Source organism: Sus scrofa, chromosome 13, assembly GCF_000003025.6.
Source record: "Sus scrofa isolate TJ Tabasco breed Duroc chromosome 13, Sscrofa11.1, whole genome shotgun sequence".
In the NCBI taxonomy this organism is placed as follows: Eukaryota; Metazoa; Chordata; class Mammalia; order Artiodactyla; family Suidae; genus Sus; species Sus scrofa.
This window is the reverse complement of record NC_010455.5, coordinates 125,776,450-125,801,128: the sequence shown is the minus strand read 5'-3', so window position 1 is coordinate 125,801,128 and position 24,679 is coordinate 125,776,450. Positions and strand designations below refer to the sequence as shown.

General features: G+C 44.3%; 2 protein-coding genes across 4 annotated transcripts in view; one reads left to right on the top strand and one right to left on the bottom strand.

Annotated features, from left to right (window-relative positions):
• The window catches only part of LPP (LIM domain containing preferred translocation partner in lipoma), a 696,555-nt gene extending 677,799 nt beyond the window's left edge, over positions 1-18,756 (bottom strand). Inside the window, exon 1 of one of the 3 annotated variants that reach the window (XM_021071250.1) lies at positions 18,500-18,756. The gene's annotated coding sequence lies outside the window, so the exon portion shown is untranslated. Of the gene's footprint in view, positions 1-18,332; positions 18,422-18,499 lie in introns of those variants that run through there. The other 2 variants (XM_021071246.1, XM_021071248.1) reach the window with 2 other exon arrangements.
• Positions 13,108-23,377, top strand: LOC106508360 (translation initiation factor IF-2-like). The gene is made up of 3 exons (XM_021069821.1): positions 13,108-13,151; positions 18,002-18,620; positions 19,150-23,377. The coding sequence occupies exons 1-3, from the start codon at positions 13,108-13,110 to the stop codon at positions 19,345-19,347; spliced, it is 861 nt and encodes a 286-aa protein (XP_020925480.1). The 3' UTR covers positions 19,348-23,377.

The window sequence follows — 24,679 nt, the reverse complement described above, 5'->3', positions numbered from 1 at the left end:
TCTGGCGTTGTCATTGCTATGGCTTGGGTCACTGCTGTGGCAGGTTCAATCCCTGGCCTAGGAACTTCCACATGATTTGGGTGCAGCCAAAAAAAAAAAAAAAAAAAATCCTTACAAGATAGGCAGTTATCCAGCTGGGCAATAGGAGAGGAACATTTATAGCATAAGGAGTGTTGGCAAAGAACAGATAAGCTTGAGTGGCAAAAGAGGAGATATGACTAAAATGTCACAGGCAATATAAAGAAAATGAGTCCAGTAGGAGGCTGGGCATAGGAGAACCATGCCCCCTATATAAGGACATGGAGCTCAGCTCATTGCCCATTCCATCATATTACCAGGCTCAAAGATATACATCTCAGAGTTCCCGTCATGGCGCAGTGGTTAACAAATCCGACTAGGAACCATGAGGTTGCGGGTTCAGTCCCTGCCCTTGCTCAGTGGGTTAACAATCTGGCGTTGCCGTGAGCTGTGGTGTAGGTTGCAGACGCGGCTCGGATCCCGCGTTGCTGTGGCTCTGGCATAGGCCAGTGGCTACAGCTCCGATTCGACCCCTAGCCTGGGAACCTCCATATGCCGCAGGAGTGGCCCAAAGAAATAGCAAAAAGACAAAAAAAAAAAAAAAAAGATATACATCTCATCAAACAACCCAGACTGACTCCAGCAAATGTCGACTTAGCAAATACTAACACTCAACATGTTTAGTTGAAAGGACCTCACGAGCACACCTAGCCTACGCTAACCTTACGCAGATGGATAAAGTGAGGCTCAGAAAGGGGAAAACTCATGCCCAAAAACAGAAGCCAGATCTACTCCTTTGCCTGTGCTTCTTTCCATACAGACATGGTTTAAAAGGTGGACACTGAAAGAACGCAGCCTGACGACAAATCTCCCCTGGCATGGGGATCAGCTCAAGCATGTTTCAGCTGCTGGTTGCTATTGGAGAGGAGAAAATTGGTAGCACCATTTTAAGTGGAATAAATGACTTGTCAGGAAGAATATAAACAGTAACTTTCCTCTGATGGAAAGGATGATACAGATAGATAATGAAAAATGCAGACACAAGTGACTCATCAGAAGAAGAGATGCTGGGAAGGAAGGACAGGTGGAGGAGGTGGGACGCAAAGGAGCAAAGAGACACCAGACCTGACAGAACCAAGCCATCCGTGAAGCCATCCAGGGGCTCTTCCCCAAACACAGCATCAGATGTCTTATAGAAGATATCGCTACTGCACATGGACAGTTCCTCAGCTGAAACGAGACCCAAAGCAGAGAGTTCTGCACCCAAGTCGGCCACCTCTACCTCTCCAGATTCAGGCTATAACAAAAATTGGCCTAAGCTGTATCCGTGTGTCTGGAGGGGAGGGGTGTCTCTACCAAATCAGTCATGTCACAGTTGTTCTATTCCCAATGACACTTTAGCAATCCTCCAGGCCTCTCTGCTTATGCAAATTGTGTCTTTCTCACAAGCCCAGCTCCTCTCCGTGAGTAAAGTCTGCTCTGACTTCCCACCTTCAACCCCAGCCAGAAGGCCCTGTGCCTGAAATCATCTACTTTTTCTGCATGCCGTTCATACAAATCAGAAGTTCTAACTCTGTATGGATTACTAAGGTGAATGCCTGAGTACCCCACTCTTAGGCTGAGATGCTGAGAGACAGGATCCATAGCCCACAGTGACTTTTCCCAAAGCACTTCAGAACAATACCCAAGAAATGTCGGAGTGGCGGGATTGGTGTACAGAGATTCTAGGATCTAAAACTTTGGGAACAAACCTCTTGATAAGTCACAATGCACATTAGTTTCCTAAAGACTCAGCTAAGTCCCACAGTAAAGATACAAATTTAATTTTGTTTAACCTGCCTGGACTTTTCCAAACTTACTTAGCCACGAGACCTTTTCTCATAGAACACTAAGAGACCTCAGTACTCCTAGAGCAGCATCTTATCCAATATTTCTACTAGTGTACCTCCCAAACTAGATTGTGTGTTTTCCTTAACAGCAAGGATCTTGTCCAAATCATCACAGTATCCTTGACACCCAGCAGAGTGCATTACAAACTGTAGGCCAAAAAATACATGTTAAATGAATGCATTTCTAACATGAGAAAATAAAACAAATATGTCAACATGACCTCCCCTTTATCTTTCTAAGTGTTTAAAAGAATGTCTAACACAGAGAACGTGTTCAGTAATTCTTAAAAAATGGAATAGAATGGAGTTCCCGTCGTGGCACAGTGGTTAACAAATCCGACTAAGAACCATGAGGTTGCAGGTTCGATCTCTGGCCTTGCTCAGTGGGTTAACAATCCATTGCTATGGCTGTGGCGTTGGCTGGTGGATACAGCTCCAAATGGACCCCTAGCCTGGGAACCTCCACATGCCACGGGAGTGGCCCAAGAAATGGCAAAAAGACAAACAAAAAAAGGAATAGAATGAAATGGAATGGAAAAATTTCTCATCTATGCCCCAAGCCAGAAGTTCCCATAACAGAGCGGACCCTTAACTCTTCTCCTTCTTTACCCAAATGGAGTGTCGACCAGAAGAAAATAAGGATGACAAATCCAAAGGGTAAAACCAGGAGAAAACCAAAGGCCCTCTGGGGTGGGAGGTAGGGAAATGGTGTTTACAAACTGATGGGGATAAACAAGACCTGTCTGTATCTAATTTAGACTTAATAAGATAGTTTGCTGAATGTTAATTAAATACTCAGTGGTTGTTACCAACTGTGGTGATTAACTTAATTTTGAATTAAATAAGCAATAAATGCTTAACTCAAGTTCTATTAAATTTTACCCACCAAGTGAGGAATATGAGGCTGTTAATTGACTTTAAACAAGATAGTTATAGCAAGTTAGTTGAATTTTTATTACCTGAAGATAACTGCCTTATTAAAACTAAATCAACTATGTTATTGATAAAGAAATATGTCACCTCTTATTCCTATTTACCAAAAATATGTCCAAAAAGGTTCAGAGTTGATCTAAAAAGCTTAGATGGGGTAATTTTTTTTTCTAGTCCTATTTTTTTTTTCCCTGCTATACAGCATGAGGATCAAGTTATTCTTACATGTATACATTTTCCCCCACCCTTTGTTCTGTTGCAACATGAGTATCTAGACAAAGTTCTCAATGCTATTCAGCAGGATCTCCTTGTAAATCTATTCTAAGTTGTGTCTGATAAGCCCAAGCTCCCGATCCCTCCCACTCCCTCCCCCTCCCATCAGGCAGCCACAAGTCTCTTCTCCAAGTCCATGATTTTCTTTTCTGAGGAGATGTTCATTTGTGCTGGATATTAGATTCCAGTTATAAGTGATATCATATGGTATTTGTCTTTGTCTTTCTGGCTCATTTCACTCAGGAGGAGATTCTCTAGTTCCATCCATGTTGCTGCAAATGGCATTATGTCATTCTTTTTTATGGCTGAGTAGTATTCCATTGTGTATATATACCACCTCTTCCGAATCCAATCATCTATCAATGGACATTTGGGTTGTTTCCATGTCCTGGCTATTGTGAATAGTGCTACAATGAACATGCAAGTGCATGTGTCTCTTTTAAGTAGAGTTTTGTCCGGATAGATGCCCAAGAGTGGGATTGTGGGGTCATATGGAAGTTCTATGGATAGATTTCTAAGGTATCTCCAAACTGTTCTCCATGGTGGCTGTACCAGTTTACATTCCCACCAACAGTGCGGGAGGGTTCCCTTTTCTCCACAACTCCTCCAGCACTTGTTCTTTGTGGATTTATTAATGATGGCCATTCTGATTGGTGTGAGGTGGTATCTCATGGTAGTTTTGATTGCATTTCTCTTATAATCAGCAATGTTGAGCATTTGTTCATATGTTTGCTGGCCATCTGTATATCTTCCTTGGAGAACAGTCTATTCAGGTGTTTTGCCCATTTTTCCATTGATTGATTGGCTTTTTTGCTGTTGAGTTGTATAAGCTGCTTATATATTCTAGAGATTAAGCCCTTGTCGGTTGGATCATTTGAAACTATTTTCTCCCATTCTGTAAGTTGTCTTTTTGTTTTCTTTTTGGTTTCCTTTGCTATGCAAAATTCTAGTCCTTTTTTAATAATGTTTATTCATTTAAGAATGAACACAAATGTAAGAGATAATGAGGTCTATGAAGGAGTTACATATGAGACGGAAAAAGCAGGTGATCATATTTTCTACAACAAAAATCAGGACTCAGCTTCCTCAATGTAGATACAGTTTGGAGATGTTATTTAGATATCACAATTCTGTAATTTCCAGGATGTTCCCATGGTTTAAATGGCTATTAATACAAAACATAAGAAATCATAATTGCTGTGCAAATAAATGATTGGCTCTGTTACTTAACAAGCTGAATGATTTTGGTAATTAACCTCTTTCTTCAAGATCTCAGCAACCACACACATTAAATGAGATTGGAGTGGAGATCACTGACTTTATTCACTTTTTTTCTTTGTAGAATGCATAGCCCCTGAAACAGTCCCTGGTACATAGTAGGTGCCCAATAAACACTGACTGAGTGAATGAATATATAAACTGGATTTTAGGCAACTCCAAACACCAAACATTTTCAGCCCGTTCATTTGAAGCTTCTCCAGCCCAAACCATTTTAAAATATTGCCATTTGGAGTTCCCTTCATGGCGCAGTGGTTGACGCATCTGACTAGGAACCATGAGGGCATTGCAGGTTCGATCCCTGGCCTTGCTCAGTGGGTTAGGGATTCCGAGTTGCCATGAGCTGTGGTGTACCTCGCAGACGAGGCTGGGATCCTGCGTTGCTGTGGCTCTGGCGTAGGCCAGCGGCTACAGCTCCGATTTGACCCCTAGCCTGGGAACCTCCATATGCCGCGGGAGCGGCCCTAGAAAAGGCAAAAAGACCAAAAAAAAAAAAAAATATATATATATATATGTATATATATATATGTGTGTGTGTATATGTATATATATAGCCATTTGACAGCTCTCGCAAGACGACACACAAACTCTAAAACACTACTTGGAAAATTTTTCACTAAATAAAGGAATGCAGCTTGAAACAATAATGAAATATGATTTCTTACATATTAATTTAGTGGAGACAAATGCAAGTTATAAAATTAAATCCTGGGGAAGACGTAGAGAAACCAGTTAGTCCACACATTGCTAATGACTCTGCAAATTAGTACAATCTTTCTGGAGGCTGAATGGCAAACTGTATAAAAAGTAATAGAATTATTCAGTACTATGTCCTTATAATTCTCCTTTGAAAGAGCTTAAAACTTATTTAACCAGCTGATAAACATTTATTTAAGGTCTACCTGCTGTGGGTCATACTTTATGGGGAAATATAAGGGAAAAGATCTTAGCTGTCTTATCATCTGGTGGATGGCAGAGAGCAAAGAGAACAAAGATAGCATTTTTTTCCACAGGTCAGGCTTCAGTGCTTTCCTACACTGACCACGGAATCCCTTCCACAAGCACCTTACACAGAAGGCACTATTACCCCTTTCACAGATAAGCAATTGGAGGTTCGGAGAGGCCGAGTAACCAGTATTAAGATTATATGGGTGTTCCCGTCATGGCACAGCAGAAATGAATCTGACTAGGAACCATGAGGTTGCTGGTTCAATCCCTGGCCTCACTTAGTGGGTTAAGGATCCGGCCTTGCTGTGAGCAGTGGTGTAGGTCGCAGACGAGGCTCGGATCTGCCACTGCTGTGGATGTGGGGTGTAGGCCGGCAGCTGTAGCTCTGATTCGACCCCTAGCCTGGGAACCTCCATATGTTGCGGGTGCAACAGCCCTTTAAAAAAAAAAAAAAAGATTATATGACTATCAAAAGGTAGAGTTGTGACTGGAACCCAGAACTGTCTGACTCCCCAGCCATACAGGCATTTTTTACTACATCCTTAAGGAGATCAGATACATACTCACATAGCCACATAATACAAGGGACAAAATGGTAACCAGTGTAAGGGAAAGTGGGAATGCCAAAGAAATCCTTGTCTTCAGGAAATAATTTAGAAGGAAGTAAAACCATTTGTCCACTGATGTTTACACTGCATGTTTTAACATATTGAATTCTACCTAATTTCTTTGAAAAATATCCTAGTGCCCACAGTGGTAATATTTACAGCAGGATTTGTCAATTTCAACAAATCTTTAGTTACATAAGAGACAGATATAAGGCCCAGGCCAAAAGAAGGAAGAGCTTTTCTTGCAATAATATTTAGTGAAAGGAAACACTGTACACACACAGAAAGGTGAACATACTCCTTTAGGGTTAAGATCAAGAATATGGTCTCCTAAGAGATCAGAGAGAGGTATTCAGTCAGGTAAGAGTTTGGTGAGAGCTTTTTCAGTGCGGATTTTTTTTTTTTAATGAAGTTGAGTAAATATATTCTAAATGAGATATTTTCCATTGTCTTTTGATAACAGATTGATTAATGTTTAGAGGAGCTCAGTTAGGTTTTTGTTTTTTTGGGGCTTTTTTGTTGTTGTCTTTTTAGGACCGCACCTGAGGCATATGGAGGTTACCAGGCTAGGGGTCTAATCAGAGCTGTTGCCGCCAGCCTACGCAAGAGCCACAGCAACACCAGATCCGAGCCTCGTCTGCGACCTACACCACAGCTCACGGCAAGGCCGGATCCTTAACCCAATGAGCAAGGCCAGGGATTGAACCCACAACCTCATGGTTCCTAGACAGATTTGTTTCCACTGCACCATGATGGGAACTCTCTCAATTAGGTTTTTTACTACTAAAGATTCTCCTAAAAATCAAGTTGTCATTTATTACTTCACTCACATTATCCATGCACATGTTCATTCAACAAACATTTATTAAATCCTTACCACATAGCAGAATCCCCAATGGATCTTAGGATATGAATATGAACAAAAGCTAGAGCCTGTCTTGGGGATCTACGTGGGCTGGCAATAGGATGAATGCGAAACTATGCTAATAGAAAACTCAAGTTGAAGTTATGGTTCAATGTCCAGCTACTATGGACCCTGGGCAAGTCATTTAATCTTTCCCAGTCTCATTCCTGAACAGTAAAATTTGAATAATAATAACAACTCACAGGACTATTGTGAGGATCTACCTATAGGAAAACACATGATTAACTGTAAAGCATTGTAAAAATGTCGACTAGTAGAAGGTGTCCTAAATATATGGTGGATCCCATTTTGATCGGGACCATGCAGGCTGGCCTAGGCCACAAAGATATCCCTGGTGAGTGTTAACTTACTATCTTCAAAATGGTTATTCCCTCCACATTCTACATGAACCAGAGTCCACCATTCTTAATGCCTAATCATCCATGTTTAATTATCTCTGCCTTTTGTCCAGTTTGGCTAAAATGATCTGGGAGAGCCAAATGGATAGAAGAACTTCAGGTAAGATTGTTATAAGAAACTTTTCTAGGGAAAAAAGGGAGAGAGGGAGGGAAGGAGGGACTTAAAAAAAAAAAAAAGAATCGGGGTTAATATACGTCAAAGACGTTCTAGACCAAGTCTTCAACCAGTGCCTGAGTTTTCACTACTACATCACAATCTGCTTGAGTGTCTCTGGTGATTAGAGATTCAACAACTCCAGAAAGAGCCAATTCCATGGAATCTCCTAATTAGATTAAAAAAAAAAAAAAAAGATACAAAATGATGGAGATCCTCCTCTTGACAAACAGTTATCTCAACAACTAGGCACCTGTACCCCTCTAAAGACACTGCACAGAGGATGGATCACCTGGGGGTTATCTCAAAACCATGGCTGTGACTCTGTATGTGTTACCTATTCAAGGCCTAGTCTCCGCTCGTTTAAATTAGGATATCAGATGGCCTCTATTCCACCTGTGGACTGTCGCACAGATCCATTGCCTCAACCCTAATTCAGCTACCATTATGTTGTGCCTGGACTACAGCAGCACATCTCACCATCTCCAGTACCCTCCCCCTCCAATCCATCCAGCACACAGTAACCCATCACTGTCCTAAAGCACAGATCTAGTCACCTCCTTTTCCTAGCTGATGCTTCTTTCACAGTGCAGTCTCAGCTCCTCAGTCAGCAATCAAAGACCTGTCTCAATCCAAGTCCCAAACTACTCTCACATCCTCATTTCCAATGGCCTCTCTACTCTGCAGTCTGCCCCCCAAAATTCCAATTTTCCAATGCACCATGTATTTTCTCACCTCCAAGTCCCTATTATGTTATTTCCTTTGCTTAGTGACCCCCTCCTCCTCAGACAAACCCTCCGTCATCCTTCAAGGCCGAATCAAATGACAGTTTTTTTTTATCTGTGAAGTTACCCCCAGGTGCCTAGAGTTGGTCATTGTTCAAGGAGAGTCACCAGATATTTTTTGCATATATTTTACATACGCTCTGGATTATTAAATGACCTCTGGAAGTAGGGATAGCACAGCATTCATGTTTCTCTCCCCCAAACATAGACTGAAGTTTTACTCATTCATTCGCAGGTACACCTGGCACCTGGTGTCAAATGAATGAATACACAAATGCAGCAAAATGACGGACAGATGTGTCTTTAGGGTCCTGTCAGCTGTCATTACTGGAACCCTCAGTCTCCAAGTGAAGCTGCTGTGAGCAGATTGGAAACAACCAGACTACTGGAAAGCTGACCTACCTTTCACCTCATTCTAAGAAAAGGTGCTGCTTACCTTCCAGGTCACTGCAGAGTTTGCCTTTCCCACGAGTCAGGACACACCCAGCCCTCTGGGTAGCAACTCCCTACTACAGTTCCTGAAAATGATTCATTTTCATACCAAACAAGACAGAAGCTCCAGGTGCCAATTAAGTTTTTGGTTTTTGTTTTTGTTCTTGGGAACTAAACAAGAACCAGATTCTTTGGAAATTCATTAGGCAGAATAAGCACAGGTTACTCTGATGACCTCTTGGCATAGAATTTGGTACCACACTGGGGCTTCCAAAGTTACAGTTAGAGATCTTTATCAAGGTGGGACACTGGATGGAAAATAGGTTCAAAAACCAAGATAAAGTACACACATTGGACAGTGGACAGAGAATCCATCTTATTTCTTAACTATTAGTAGCCAGAGCACTTTTAGCTGCCCCATCATATCTTGGACAAGGCCTTCCTGTTCTTCAATGTTTAGCCCTTCCAGCAAGATTCTGCACATGTTCCAGAGAACTCCTTAAGTCCTCTATCTGTACTACTCTCCTGGTACTTTCTTATATTCTAAACAGGTATTAACACATTTTTATCAACACTAATGAACTCTAACTGCCTGTTAACTAGTCATCCCCCTCAAACAACCCCCAACTTTAGTAGTTCACTGAACAAACATTTCTTGAGCACAAAAACAGTAGATGTTTGCAGACTTTTTACCCTAGGCCTGGCCTTAAACATATTACTCATAAACTTTACTCAATACTAACAAGTAGGGTGACCATATAATTTATCCTCCAAATGAGAACATCTTCGAAAGTGAAAGGGGTCACTAGCAATGCTACACCAGGACACAGGCATAAACTTAGGCTGTCCTGGGAAAACCAAAAAGTACGGTTCTTCTACTTCTGAAGAAAGTATTGTTGCTACGGACATTTTTACAGACAAGAAAATTGAGACTAACTTTAAGGACAGGATTCAAAAAGCAGTCTCCTAAAAATGCCAAGGAACTCACACTACATATGGCCACAGTCATCTTCTCCAAGTGGGATAAGCAGCTCTGCCTCCTGAAGCCCTCTGCACTATGGCGGCCAAGCTGTGGTGGATGGCTGAGTGGCTAAGGAATGTTGATAAGGGCTATGGCAGAAAAAGTGCCCAGACTGGGGATGGAAGGAGGCCAGAGCACATGCCTTGAAGATGAGTGAAATAACACTTCCTCTTCTGATCATCTGGCTTACCTGCCCCATGAAAGATTCCCATACAAGTTTCTGTGGAAGGCCTGAACCCACCCCTTAGCACCAGCTTTCCATGTGAACTTCAGGGGGCTCTGATGGCAGGCCATGACAGAAGAAAAGACTACAGGAGATGTAAAACACAAACACAACACAAACACAACACGAACAAAACCCAAGAGAGAGTGGGATGGCCACATGGAAGAAGGGACATTGCACAACCATTCACTGATGACAAACCATCTCTCTGCAAAACCTGCAAATGTATGTGAACATCTGTGGCACTCACCCCTCCAGAGTGACACTTCTCAACAGTGGTGCCCTCATGAATAAGAAGTCTAAAATGAGTAAGCTGGTGAACCAAATCGTCTGTGGCCACCATGTTGAGTAGCACAGCTAAGACTTGAACTTGGAGCAGCCTGGGTCTAAATCCCACGATCCCCTCCAGGAAGACAAGATGCCATTACTATGGGCTAGACACCATGCTGGGAACCCAGAACTATCCACATGTACCCACTGCATGGCCACATCACACACCATATGACTGCTTATAAAATACCATATAGCACAGGGTACTCTATTCAATAATGTGTAATAACCTATGTGGGAAAAGAATCTGAAAAGGAATGGATACAGTGATTTACTCTGAAACTAACACAACTTTGTAAGTCAACTATACTCCAAAAAAATTATTAAAAATAAATAAAAAGCAACCATATTGGTTAAATTAAAAAAAAACTATCATGGAAATGCCTAATTCTCACATATGTATCAGGATTATTATATGATCTCTGTAAGAAGGTAACTGAGGCACTTTCTGGAACTTGCTTAAGATCACAGGGCTAATGAGTTGCTCAAACACAGGTCCGTTTTCTTACACCAAAAACCAAGATGGTGATGGTAACAACTAAAATGAAAGCATCTGAAGCCCTTTCCCTCAAGGCTCTGGGGTCTCCAACCAGGCTCTGGGTTCTCCAACCAGTCTTTTTTTTTTTTTTTTTTTTTTTTTTTTTTTGCTTTTTAGGGTCATACCCATGGCATATGGAGGTTCCCAGGCTAGAGGTCAAATCGGAGCTATAGCTGCTGGCCTGTGTCACAGCCACAGCTACATGGGATCTGAGCCATATCTGCAACCTACACCACAGCTTATAGCAACGCCAGATCCTTAACCCATTGAGCAAGGCCACAGATCGAACCCACAACCTCATGGTTCCTAGTAGGATTCGTTTCCGCTGAGCCATGATGGGAACTCCTCCAACTAGAGTTTTGGTTGCCTTCCAAAGTCACAGATGTGGGCAGCTAATGCTAATAATGGACACACCATGAAATAATAATATTTTCTCGCCTGAGTATCAGGCTGGCTAAGGACTTTCACATCAATCATCTCCTGCTCATCTGCAGAAGGGAAGGAAGTTATAGGACAGGAACTTTGAAGCTGGGGGTCTGACTCTCACTCTACCACTTAAGCACCCCATGGGACATGTATTCACCTCTCAACTGTTGTCCACATTCTATAAGAATGATCCCGCTAACCCATCTCTTGGATGAAAATTGGGAGGCTAAGTAATAAAAATGATTGCAAAATGCATTCACCATATAAAAAGTACTATGAAGGCTGTGAAATGCTAATGGGTTCTGTGAGTCGGACTCTAACAGCAGGTTTAAGATGGAAGGAAAAACCAGCAGGCTCTACCTGTAATGGATCTATTCTGACATCCTGAAAATCTTTAAGCAAGCAAAAATAAGTAAAAATAAAAGGTGATGGGGGGGATGCTGCCACAGGCAAGGAATCTTAACATTATCACCAAATCAGAAGCCTGGTTCTTAGAAACAAGAGAGTGGCATAAATGGCAGAAAAAGAAATAAATCCCCAAGCCACACACACACACCCAAACTGAACCTTCCTAATCACTTTGTTTTCAAAGTGCAAAGGACAATGTTCAAGCCCAGTAACAAGGATTTCCAAGTTTTATCCCCTCCCAAATTCTCCTAAGCAAAGCCCTTCAGGTAGGGTGGAGAAGGAATGCATCAGGCCAGGCTCAGCAGAAACAGAATCAAAAACACCTTGAAAGAAGGCAGGAAAGGGAGTAAAGGCCAACACCCAACTCCAGCTCAGCTGACAAGGGTGTGACTGAGCACTTCAGTCCTTTCCCTGGGGCCTCATCTGCAAAAGAAGGGGTCAAGTCACTCTGGCCACACCAAGGGCCCAGTCTACACTTCTGAGGCATGAACCCGCTGCCAGTCTACTGCTACTACTGCCTACAAGCTTTGGTACCCATAAAACAGTTTTTCTAGTCAAGGCTAATAAGCTGGTTAATAATTAGAAAGACAAGAATAGGAACTATGGTGCTTGATATGATTCTAACAGCAAACAACTTTTTCCCTCTCTACTCTGTTGACCTTGTTCAGACCCGGTATTTCCTGTCCTGGAACATTTCAGCAGCCTCTTAAGCAGGGTCCCTGCCTCTGGCCTTGACCGGCTATCACTCTGCTACCAGAGTCCTCTGAAACACAGATTTAATAACACCCTTTACTCGAAAAGTAACAAAAGCCCTCCTGTCCCCACTGCCAAGACCACTCCCATCATCCTTAACTCACGCTGTCAGCCCTGTGCAGTCTAACAGTCTAACCCTCGCTGGCCGGCCCCACCTTCCTCAGTGATTTCCAAAGTCCTCAAATACTCTTAGGTCTCAGGCCTATGCATATATATCAAGGTCTCTCTGCCTAGAAAGTTGTCCCACCTTTGTCTACCAAATGAACTCCTACTCACCCTTCAAAACCCAACTCAATGTCTTCTTTTCTGTGAGCATTTTTGCCTGTCCTTCCAGGTGGTTAGTCACCCCTTTCTTAGTGCCCCCATTAGCTGTTTGTTCAACATGCTAGTAGAGTGTTATGTTCTATTTCTGTCTGTCTCCTATTCTGGAAAGAAGATCCTTGAAGACAGAGCCTTAACTGACTTTGTAAGATTCATTTCCAGCATGTGGTAATCACTCAGTACCTGAATAATGTGCAGAACTAAATACAAGAGACTGATTTTTTAAGTTCAAGGTGAAAATGAACCTTGTGCCATGAAGCCATTATCAGACTCCTTGTCCCCTTCTACTCCACATGTATGTGTGATCACAGTCATTCTAAATGACTAAACAAGCAGTTGCTGAACATCCCTCAAAGCACCAGAGACAGAAGGATTCAAAGAAGAGAAAGCCACAGATGCATATACTTTGCTGGGTGCCATTCCCAGGGTCTATCTCCTCTCACCAGAAAATGCCTTATCTGCAAGTCATCAAAATACAAATGGCTCACCAAAGGTAAGTAGGTCACAGCAAGGACCTGAGTTGACCCCTCAGAGTCCTGAGCCAGAAAGCCTTCTTGGAGGAAGGGGTCTGCAAGACCTATGGAACATAGGGACCTAGGAGCTATTTGGTTCTGCTCCAGAGAACACTTTTCCAGGAGCCATAGATGAAGCACAATGACTGAGATCAAGACCCTCCATCACTTCCCTACTTTGTTATCATAATGTCCCCACTGTCTCTCTATAAGGTTCCTCAAATCCTTATTACTACAAGGGACTGGGGAGGTGGCAATGTTGAGGGAGAAGGCAGATATTTGCTAGGAAAGCTCTGTCTCTCTTGAAAAGAGAAGATACCAAATGATAGAGGGAATGGTAGCATCTCAAGAGAGACGCAGAACTGGGGCAGCAACAGTTACAGAAGTGAAAAGCTGGGCCCAGTGAATGTTACTGAGTTAAATGCTGAGGAATAACACTGAAATACAGTAATGATTCTGTGAAATAAAATTCATATTTTATGGTAAGGCAAGAAAAATTTAAACATAAAATTCTACTCTGCCCTTTGGCCTCCTCTCTCCCTCACTGTGCATTGTGGATCTGCATTATGCATGTTGACTAAACCTCCCCCATCAGCAGGAATATCTGCTTAACCATAAAGAATAACATTCTCCTAGCATCAACAAGACAACTCCTTAAAAGATAACATTCCTCCTTGATCTCGTAAGGGGTCACATGACCCACCAAGATGATCCTTAGATCTGGATTTTGTAAACTGTAAATAATTTGATTTACAGCCCTGTCTCAAAAACTCATATAACCATGCCTTGATTTCTAACGGGCAGAACAGCTCTCAGAGCTTTCTGAGATGCTCCTTCAAGGTTATAATCCTCAAATTTGGCTTGAATAAAAATTTCCAATTCTTTCTTAGATCGACTGATTTAATTTTTCATCTACAATTTGCACTTTTCTGTGGGCACAGAAAAGTGGTGAAGAGGCTGTAAATGAGGAAAAGTTCACAAAATGAAATTAATAATCACAAAACCTACTTTAATGAATCAGTATGAGAATTATATAAGTACATGGTTAGTACTCGTTTATTATTATTATTACTATTAAAAAAGGACAAAAAGATAAACATTTTCTAGCATCAATTATGTGGCTTTCAAGTATGAAAGCCATTAAACCCTCCCCACCGGCTTCCCACCCACCCTGTTTGTAGAAAGTCTGGAAAGGTGCAGTCCTCATCAATGCACCAGGGTCCTTTCCCATTCCTACGACTTGCATTAAGAATGCACCACCATTTCTTCCACTCATCCAAGCCAAGTGGAACAGATTTCAGTAACACACTTCTATTCCTTATTCACTTCCCCACCTTTGTTTTTTTTTTTTTTTTTTGTCTTTTTTTGTCCTTTGTTGTTGTTGTTGTTGCTATTTCTTGGGCCGCTCCCGAGGCATATGGAGGTTCCCAGGCTAGGGGTTGAATCGGAGCTGTAGCCACCGGCCTACGCCAGAGCCACAGCAACGCGGGATCCGAGCCGCGTCTGCAACCTACACCACAGCTCACGGCAACGCCGGATCGTTAACCCACTGAGCAAGGGCAGGGACCGAACCTGCAACCTCATGGTTCCTAGTCGGATTCGTTAACCACTGCGCCACGATGGGAACTCCCCATCCCCACCTTTGTTTACACACACACCCTCAAGCCAGTGCCTTTCCATTCAGATAGGAGCTTCCTACATGCTTCACAACTAAACCTCCCCCTTCCTTGCCTAGCTTTCTTCTAGCTAGGTGCAGCCTTCTGATGCCTTATTCCAGGAAATTCCCCACCCACCAACGCACTGAACTAGGACTCCTAATTACTGCCCAGGGTCAAAGTCTCAGCTTCACTCAACCAGTTACTAAATGTGCTGCTCTTCTTCCTGCCTTACCAACCCAATATCTAATCCCACAGAGGGTCCCAGAGCCCTTAACCAGACTTGTTTTCAAGCAAATCTCTAGAGAATCCTTTAGTAGCCCATTTAATTCTATTTAGCAAAAAAAGAAAGCCCTCCCTTTTCTCCATTTCCCACCACCCCAATCACTGCTGGCCATTCAAAACCAGCCTCTTCCCTACATCCATCTACATGTGACAAACGAGTTAAATTCTTACCTGTCCTTCCACTTGGGCAATTCCTATTTGGCCCTAAAGATTCTCTTCAGACACCATTCCCTCTGGTAGTTTCCCTGAGGTCAAACCTCCTCAGTGCAGCAGAAACATACCCCTAAAACAACACAACACACACACACACACACACACACACACACACACATGCTCACACACACATGCACACACCCTCCTCAAGAACAGGCACCATGTTCTCCTCATCTTTGTGCTCCCAGGACCAGCCAGTTCCTGGTTCACAGCAGGTAGGCTCCAGAATTTGCATGCTTCATGCACTGCTCCTTTCCCTTCTGTGTAAAAATAGCACTGTGCTCCATCCTCTGGTTTTACTATGTTACCTGGCATCTTCTATCTCCCTGCCCATTTTCTGTTTAATGCAGTGAATCCCTGGGCTACGGGAGCTTCTCAGTCCTTGTTAGTTACACTCTGCCATTGGCCAAAAACCGAAAAAAAAAAACCAAAAAACAAAACAAAAAAAAAAAAACCTCATCATTCCAGCATCTTAAGGCATAGTTCTGACATCAAATTCAACCTGACACTTCCCAGTTCCCAATTAACCCATGCTAGTTCCATAACAAGTTAAAGTCACATATTAACACCAAGAGTCAAACTTCAGGACTGTAATTTTGAGGGTATCTCTATCTGAGTGACCTTAGACATGAGGTAAAATGGAGATGACAGTGTCACTAGGCCCAATTCTCAGGGGATTTTTGAGATTCAAATAGAATATCTGATTGGAAACTTTTTATAAAAAAGTGCAAAGCACTGTACATTCATAAAGGGTATGATTAACCAATTTCATCAACTCTAAACCATCAACTGTAAGATGTACCATTAACAACTTAGAATGAAGAACTGCTCAACTATGACACATTTGTGACTTTAAGACAATCCAATTTCGGTGATATTAAAATGTGAAAAAGTATGCTTTTTTATTAAACTCAACTTATTTGTCTCAATAAAATACAGAAGCCTGCCATAAATTTTTCATATTTGCCAAGGGCACCTAATAGATATTCAGTAACATATGTGGAATAAATGATCAAATATCCACCGATAATACTCTTAGGCCAGATTATTGCCTCTCTCATTGGAATAGGTGGCAGAAGTCTTCCCAATGCCAGTTCCTCCCCTCTCGCTCATGTCCTGGCCTGCTCAAAAGCTTCAAATGATAACTTTAAGCCATTATCCATGCCTGGCATAAGGACCTTCAAAATGAAGCCTCCTCCCCCACCTGGAACAGACTGTCCCCTGGAACATACCACTCCAAGAAGGGTCCAACCAGTCCCAGCCATAGTAACCAGCTCAACAGCTCAGTTTCTCCTCCCTCTGCCAATCCTCCAAGCAGCACTAGAACTGCCTACTGTTTATAAGCAGCATGACCTTGGGGGGGCTGCCAGACACAAAGGCCCCAGGCCTGCACCCCTATCATTCAGACAGCTAACTCCAACTACTTGTCACCCATCTAGAGTCTACATTCTTGACTGTAAAGGCCTGGGGTTGGGGTTGGGGAACTGCCTTGTAAAGATTTAATATGATACACATTATTCCTTTTAACTGACCCTGGTGCAGGTAGGGACCTTGAAAGGAAGAAGGCTGGTCATGGGGTAGAAGGAACCCTCCAGGGAGTTCTGGCCTTCCATAGTCTACCATTATTTACTGCAGGCTTTAGAAGGAGCACCCACCTTCGCTGAACCTTTTTTTTTGTTTCCCTACCCCTAAGAGCTGGGAGGGTGAAGATGTGGGGAAGGGAGGATGTTAGTTGCTTTCCCTCCTACCACTTAAAAGCTTTCTTAAAATGCACTTGTGCTGGAGGAGGTAGGCCACTAAGTCACTAACACTTTAGTGAGAATGAGTTTTATTGGAAAGCAAGCAATTTAGAAAAGGGTGAGGAAATGAAAAGAGAGAGGGGATGGATACAAAGTTAAGTGACTCTGGTACAAGTAAAGAAGCTCAAATAACGAACCTACATTTTTTGCGTGTAGTGTTGAGGGCCAGATGGCTTTGGATCCCTGGGAAGGAAAGGGAAGCCGGAGAGATCTTTCAGCACCTCTAGCACCCCAAAGTCACAAAGACACCCCTCCGTTCAAGAACTGAGGCACAATTCCACTGATTATTTCATCTCATGTACCCCCACCCCCGGCCGTCCAACCTCATGCCCCTGCCTCCTTGCACAGTAACATTTACAGCTTCATCTCCACTCTCCACATTTTATTTAGTCTTCTCTGCTCTGCAGTTCTCTCTTGCAAATGGCCTCTGCCCTTGTCCCTGACTGGCTTCAGAAAACCCTCCACCCTTCAAAAGCCTCTGACCCCTCCTTAGGAACCAGAAAAGCAAATCCTTTATCCAGAGCCCCTTCAAACTTTATTCGTGCCTTTTCTCCAGCACTTAGCATCGTCTACCTTGGGTCAGGCTTGGCTCCTCAGCTGAGCGCTCCACTGAGGTCAGAGTCTGGGCCCTAAATGCCTCTAGGACCCTACAACCCAGTACAGCGCCCGCACCAGTGTGTGCCGAAGGAAGAAATGCTTGAAAAAAAAGACCTAGGAGTTGGGAGCCATCTATTTTAATTATGGCCCGGCTTCTAATAAGTGACTTTGGGGGAGGCTCTCCTTCTCTCTGGGTCTCAGTTGCCTCAACAGGAAAATGGGGGAACTCGAAGCCTGTACTCTTAGGCCCCTTCCACTGTGACAACTGTGATTCCGCGAAAGCTCTAAGCGGCTGGGTGTGGCCCCGCCCCCTGGGAGCCCTGAAAAGCCCGGGCAGGGGGCGCCCAGGGAAGGGCTCCAACCCCGCCCAACCCCGGGCCAACGCTTCCCGAAAAACTCGGGGTCCCCCTCCCCCACGCATGCACCCCGTGATCGCGCCGCGGCCAGCACTTCCGCACGGCGGGCCCTGCGGCCCGGGCCGGACGCGCGCTCGGCGCCCTGCGGCCCGCGCTCCTGCCACCCCGGAGGCGCTCGCGCCCGGGGAGGGCTGGGGGTTCCCGAGGCGCCCGCGGGCGGAGGGTGGGGGGGAAGGAAGGAGGATTTGCAGCAATACCTCGGGGAGGAGGAGACCGGGGCAGCGGCGGCGGCAGCGGCGGCTGGAGGCGGAGGCAGCGGCGAAGGAGGAGGTGCCCGGGCACTCCCCCTCCTATTGTCCCCAGCCCCGGCCAGGCCCGGCCCCGAGCCCCGCACCGCGCCCCGCGCCGCGCCGCCAGCCCTTACCTTACAGCGCCCGGCTCTCCCCCGCTTCCTAAAGCTACTTATCCCGGGAAAGCTCGCGCGGGGCCCGGGAGCGAACCCACAGACAAAAAGTGAAACTTCGGCAGGGCTGGAGCGGCTGCTGGTTGGTGCCTTTCCCCCTCCTTCCTCCCCACCGTCCCCACCCCCTCCCCTCGGTCTCCCGTGCGGTGCCCTGAGAGCTGGAGGCTGACGTCAGGGGCCTGAATTCCTGACTTTGCCTGCACGCATTTGTCCATGTAAGGTATGGGAAGGCGGGTGCCCGCGGGGCCGCCGCGCCGCGCTCGCCGCCGGGGGAGGGGGCGCCCTCCGCGAGCCATGGCCTTGCTCCAAGGTGGGTGCACCCGAGGGCCGTTGATTTCCTGGGAGGGAGAGAAGACGCGGGGAGCTTGCAAAGGAGGAAGGAAAGAGGGAGATGTGGAGGCTTTGCCTGCACTGGAGGAAGAGGAAGGAAACGAAGAAGGAGGACACTGCCGGGGTGAGGGGCTATTGAAGAAATGGGGGAAAGCGCGTCCACTGTTTAGGGCGCCAGATTGGCGGGGTGAGGGGGGGCGGTAAGCCTGAGCAAACCAGATCCAGCCTTTGAATCCCCTTCGGAGACTTGCTCTTGAGCCCCGCCCCGAATTCCCAGCCAGGCTCAAAAGTACTGGATGTCAGAGCACCAACATCAACTTCCAACCCGTCCACTACACACATGGGGAAACCGAAGCCCTCAGAAGAGAAGTGACTTGTGCAAGGTCATGTACTCCACAGATCCAGGCATGAGACCCGGATGCTCATCTTTCCAGCCCTGTTCCCGTCACCCTGGCTCCCTGCTTCCTGCAGAGCAGTGAACCAAATGTCTTCGGGCTACAAGGACCACCCTAGACAGAGATTCCGAACTTGCCTGGGCCGCGATGAAGTCAGTTCCTAGAAGGCTCTGACTGCCAGTGAGCGTTGAATAGCCATACCAATTAGTTGCTTCAAGGCAACTTCCTCTGTCTCTTGCTTAAATAAATGAACCCCAGGAGTTTAACATTTACTTCACAGCCCTGACTGGAAACCCAGAAAGCTTACTGGGTGCTTCCAGCTTCAAAAAAGTTTGCAAACTGGGTGAACTGGTTTGAATAAAGGCAGACCTGATACTGGAAGTTTGGGGTTGGATATTTTTCCTCAGACATTTAAATGTGAGCAACCAGGAGAGCCACCATTTATTATGTTAAAAGGTTAGGAAAGGGGCAGCAGCCATTGCCTGGAAGGCACTCTAAGGCTGGGGACTTTGTTTCCTTGTATTTCTATCCTACTGATGTCTAATCATTCCTCACCTCAGCACGTGATAAAGCACTTTTTTCTCACTGGCATATTATGTTTTTTTGTTAGGACAAATTGTAGTCCCTTGTTTCCATTTAAGGAAAAAATCGGGTAAAGAGGCTTGCCCAACACAAAATAAGCAACAGAACGAAACACCTGAACCCACCTTCCCCCATCCAGGTCCCCTGACTAATCCCATGATTTTTCCACTCAACAAGGAGGCCCTGATCTTCTAATTCCTATTAATAAATAGTGAGAGTACCCAGTGAGTTACTAATTCATGAAACCTAGAAAACTTGCTTTTGGGGGTATTTGGTGGGATTTTTTTTTTTTTTAACCAAGAATTAAAAAATGCAGAAACATTTTTGCTCCTGCCTTTTATCAAGCATCTTTTTTGTGCAAAGTTTTTGAATTCACACATTCCTGGGTATGATAGGGATGGAATAGGATAATGGCACGTGTGGTTGTGGGGGTCCCAGTGGGGGACCATGGATGGAGGGGGGTGCCTGGGGAGATTTGGGAAATTACTGTGGGTTGGCGATTGATCAATGGGGAGGGCCATCAGAATGACTAGTGGAGGCAGGAGATAAGCCTCAGGTCTTTGAGTGTGGGATGGGGCGAGGCCTGCATTCAGGTTCAGACCTAGGGCAGGAGTTTAAGGACCACCCTTCTGATTTGAATAAGCTCCGGGACAGTCCTAGTTTGACCTTACAGAGTCAATACTCTCTTACCAGCTACTGAGGAGGAGCTACTACTCTAGAAAGAGGAAGAGGCAGTCTTTTCCCACCCCCATTTCCCTTGGATTATTAAAATGTAGCCCACCTAATCTTCAGGGCAGAGCCTCCTTCCCTGCCTGCTAGCATCTCTCACAAGCACTTTTTCTTAATGAATCTAAGTCTTTCCTATCAGTTTGTCTCTCATTGAATTCCTTCTACGCTGAGGCACAAAGAACTTGAACCACAGTAAGTCACCAGGTGAGTGATTCTAACTTAAAAACCATGAATTTGATAGGGATAGAGTAGACACAGGTAGTTGTAGAAGTCCCAACAAAGGACCACATTTATAGAGAGAAACTTAGGGGACGTTGGGAGATCACTGTGAGTTAATAAATTGCTCAAGAAAACCATCAGCACAAGGCAGGCTTGCTTCATTAGTGGAGCCTTGAGAATTGCCTCATGTTGTTGGGTGGGGGATGGGATGAGGCCTGCATTCATAGACCAAGGGCTAGAGTTTGAGGACCACCCTTCCATGGATTTTACACACTTTAGGGATACTAAGGAGGAGCCAGTATTCCCAGAAAGGAAGAGGCGGGCTTTTCCAATCCCCACTCCCCTTGGATAATAAAACTGTGGCCCAGTGGATCCTGGGGGCAGAGCCTCCTTGCCTGCCCTCCTGCATCTCTCACAAGTGTCCTATCTTAATAAATCTATTTCTTGCCTATCACTTTGTCTCTTGCTGAATTCCTTCTGCATGGAGACATGAAGAACCTGTATCTCAGTGAGTCCAGACGCAGGGTAGTGATTCTAATTTCAAACCTTGGGTTTAAGTCCCAATCTGGGTTTAGGCTGGGTTCGAGTCCTGACACATGGGTTCAAGCCCCAAACTATATTCTGGCTAGGTTCAGCCCATTACTGCTGTCAGGTTCAGGTTCAGGAACGTGGGTTCAGTTCCCAGTCTGGGTTTTGGCTGGGTTCAAATCCCATTCTAGGTTCTTGGCTAAGTTCAGGTCATAAGTGTTGTCAGTTTCAGGTCCAAATTATTTTCTTGTTCTCAAATTTTCATTTACTCATAAAAAAATAGGAAAATAGTAGCAGAGATATAAGATTAAGGTACCTATTCCAGGCAATAATGAAATATTTTTTCTCTTTGCAAACTAATACAATTTGAAATAGAAAGTATTAGCTCTTAAAGAGATTTTGTTCTGGGGCTTTAAAAAGATCAGATTCTATTACAACACTGTCCACTTACAATATCCTCAGTGTTTCAGCAAACCCATGTTCTGAGTGCTATTTTTTAACATGAAAAAATCCTAATATCACACAAACTAAGAATGAATTCACCCATTCCCCATCGACTATAACAAGCCTTGACCAGAATCTTTTTTTTCTTCCCCAGTAACCCACTTACCAAGAATAATAGGGTTCTAATGAGGATTAATAAGATTTAATAAGGTATAATTAGAGTCATTCATTTCCTTCATCATACACATTGTAAGAGTGCTCTGTTAGATCCAGAAATGCTCCTAATTATGTTGAAACTGTTGTATGAGTGTGTTGGGTAAGATCACTGTGTCTCTCTTCCTGAAATATTTATGAATTGCTCAGGTGGGCATGGTGTTAGCACAAGCATTATATAAAGTTAATCACAAAAGATAATTTCTACTCTTGAGGCACTCACCAGGAGTCTAAGAGGCAAAGTCATAAATTGGATGCTTGGTGAACCGCATGCAGTGTTGTCTCAGTGCAAACCCAAATCAAAAGCCTCATTCTCATTTGCTGATCTGATTTCTTTTGTATTCTCACTTTTTTTTCAACAACCCTATTAAAACCTGCTGCGTGGAGGGACTTGGGAAAGAAGGGAAGGCTGTATAAATGCACAGACTTAATGCTAGAGAAATTCAGGTTTACCAATTCAGAGACTAGGAGATGCACAGAATTTCAGGGGGGTAGAGGGCATGTGATGAGAGGGTTACACCCTGGTGGCCTAAAAGCTTACAGATGCCACCTCCTTGGTCCAGTGATGGCACAAAAGACTTTGAACAAGGCTAAGTTGTAGTCCCACCATACCCTGGCAGTCCCTTGCTCAAAGGCTTTTGTGTACCTTGCGTCAGTCTTTCTTCTGGGCTTATATGTGACCAGCAATATTCTAAGGATTCATCTGCATTTCACAAAACACTTTAGAGGTTGCATTATTATTTTCTCTATTTTGCCCATGAGGAAAGAAAAGCCCTGGAAGGTTAAATAGTCTGCTCTTAACACAGAGCTAGTACATGGGTAAGCTGAGACACCCCCCCACCCCCTGCCCGAGCCCAGGCAGCCTGGCTCTTCCTTCTCTCACCCACTGCTGAGTAACCATCTGGTCTCAGTTTGAACCTTCCAATGTGCAGAACTCATAATTTGCCACAGCTGACCAAGAGGAAAAGATATAAAGAGGCTATTGGAGAAATAATAACAGCAAGAGCATTGAAGATGGAAGGTAAACACCAACCTTATGTGGTCTCCCCTCAATTTAAAACCCATCAGGCCAAACTCCTAAGTGTAGTTGGCATAGTCCTTCAGCATCACATCTGCCAGTCTTTAGCGCTCCGGCCAATGGAAGTTCTGATGTTTGCCAAACATCCTAACTGCCTTTATACCAGTTTTTTTTTCCTCCCAGGAGCCCTCTTTCTTTTCAACACCATCCCACCACCTCCAGTGGATATATCCCCCACAGAGTGCCCCAGTCACTCTGGGCTTACCCTCAGTCCTCATGACTTTGTATCCTGCTCCTGGTCACCTTGTTTTTCTCTGCTGCTGGAATCAGGGTGTAATTTGTCTCTGAGTCCTTAATAAAGTGTCTGCCTTTATCACTGTAGGCTTTCAACTGTTGTGGTTTTTGTCTTTTGGGTTTTTTTTTTTTCCCCCTTCTTCTTCTTGTTCCTGGTCATGATGTGGAAGGTATACAGATACTTCCCTTAAGAGATGAGGCCTGGATGTAAGCAGACCAGTGGGAGTCAGCGGAGTCTGGTCACTTGGAAATGGAAGCAGGACTGGGAGAGGAGAATATGGTTGAGAGTCCTTTCCTTGCCCTAAAACTGCTTTGTAACCTCATGGTAAGTCAACACCTTTCTGGTCTGTTTCTTTTCCTTTCTTTTTTTCTTTCGGTCAAGCCCGTTGCATACAGAAGTTCTCAAGCCAGAAATTGAACCCGAGCCACAGCAGTTACCTTAATGGCTAAGCCTCCAGGGAACCCCAGGTGTCATTTTCTAAGGTAATTAGGTTCTTAGATTTTATACTGTCCAACATGCTCCCAGTTCTTCAATTTGATGCTGAAACAGGAGGGAAGGGTGCAGTGAAAAACTTAAAAAAAAAAAAAAAAGACAGCTGTTGAGGAAATGACATAAACTGGTTAGAACCAGCTAGGTCCAAGATGGCGGAGGAGTCAATCCCAGGAGCCCTTGAGCCTCATTATGCGCTCATTGTAATATATTAGCATATGCTAAATGACACGCCCGTAGGCGCTATGACAGTTCTAAGGGAAAAAAAGAAAAAAGGAAAAAAGTGTAGGGGGGGAAATTCCTGGAAATTGCCACTCTTACTGAAAAAAGCTGGAATAATCCTTTCATTCCTTCACCATCCCTTCGCTTCACATTAGTCATCCCATAAAAATCAAGCACTCTATATTTGGGGGCATTCTCAAACCTTTTGAGATGGACTGAATTCTCTATAGAATGAATGTGTATCTTCCTGGCCACCCATGCTGTCTAAGGAGTGTGTGTCTTTCTCTCTCAGTAAATCTACTTCTTTTTCTTTCTTTTTTTTTTAGGGCCGCCCCCGCAGCATGTGGAGGTTCCCAGGCTAAGGGTCCAATCAGAGCTAAAGCCTGCAGGCCATAGCCACAGCCACAGCAATGCAGGATCCGAGCTGGGTCTGCAGCCTACATCACAGCTCATGGCAACTCCAGATTCTTAACCCACTGAGCGAGGTCAGGGATTGAACCCGCAACCTCATAGTTAGTAGTCAAATTCATTTCTACTGTGCCACAAGGGGAACTCCAACAGTAAATCTATTTCTTACCTATCCTTCACCTCTCACTGAATTCATTCTGCACTTAGAAAAAGTCCCTGAACCTCAGCAAGTCCTGAGGCAAAGTGTGTGATTTCAGTTAAAATACAGT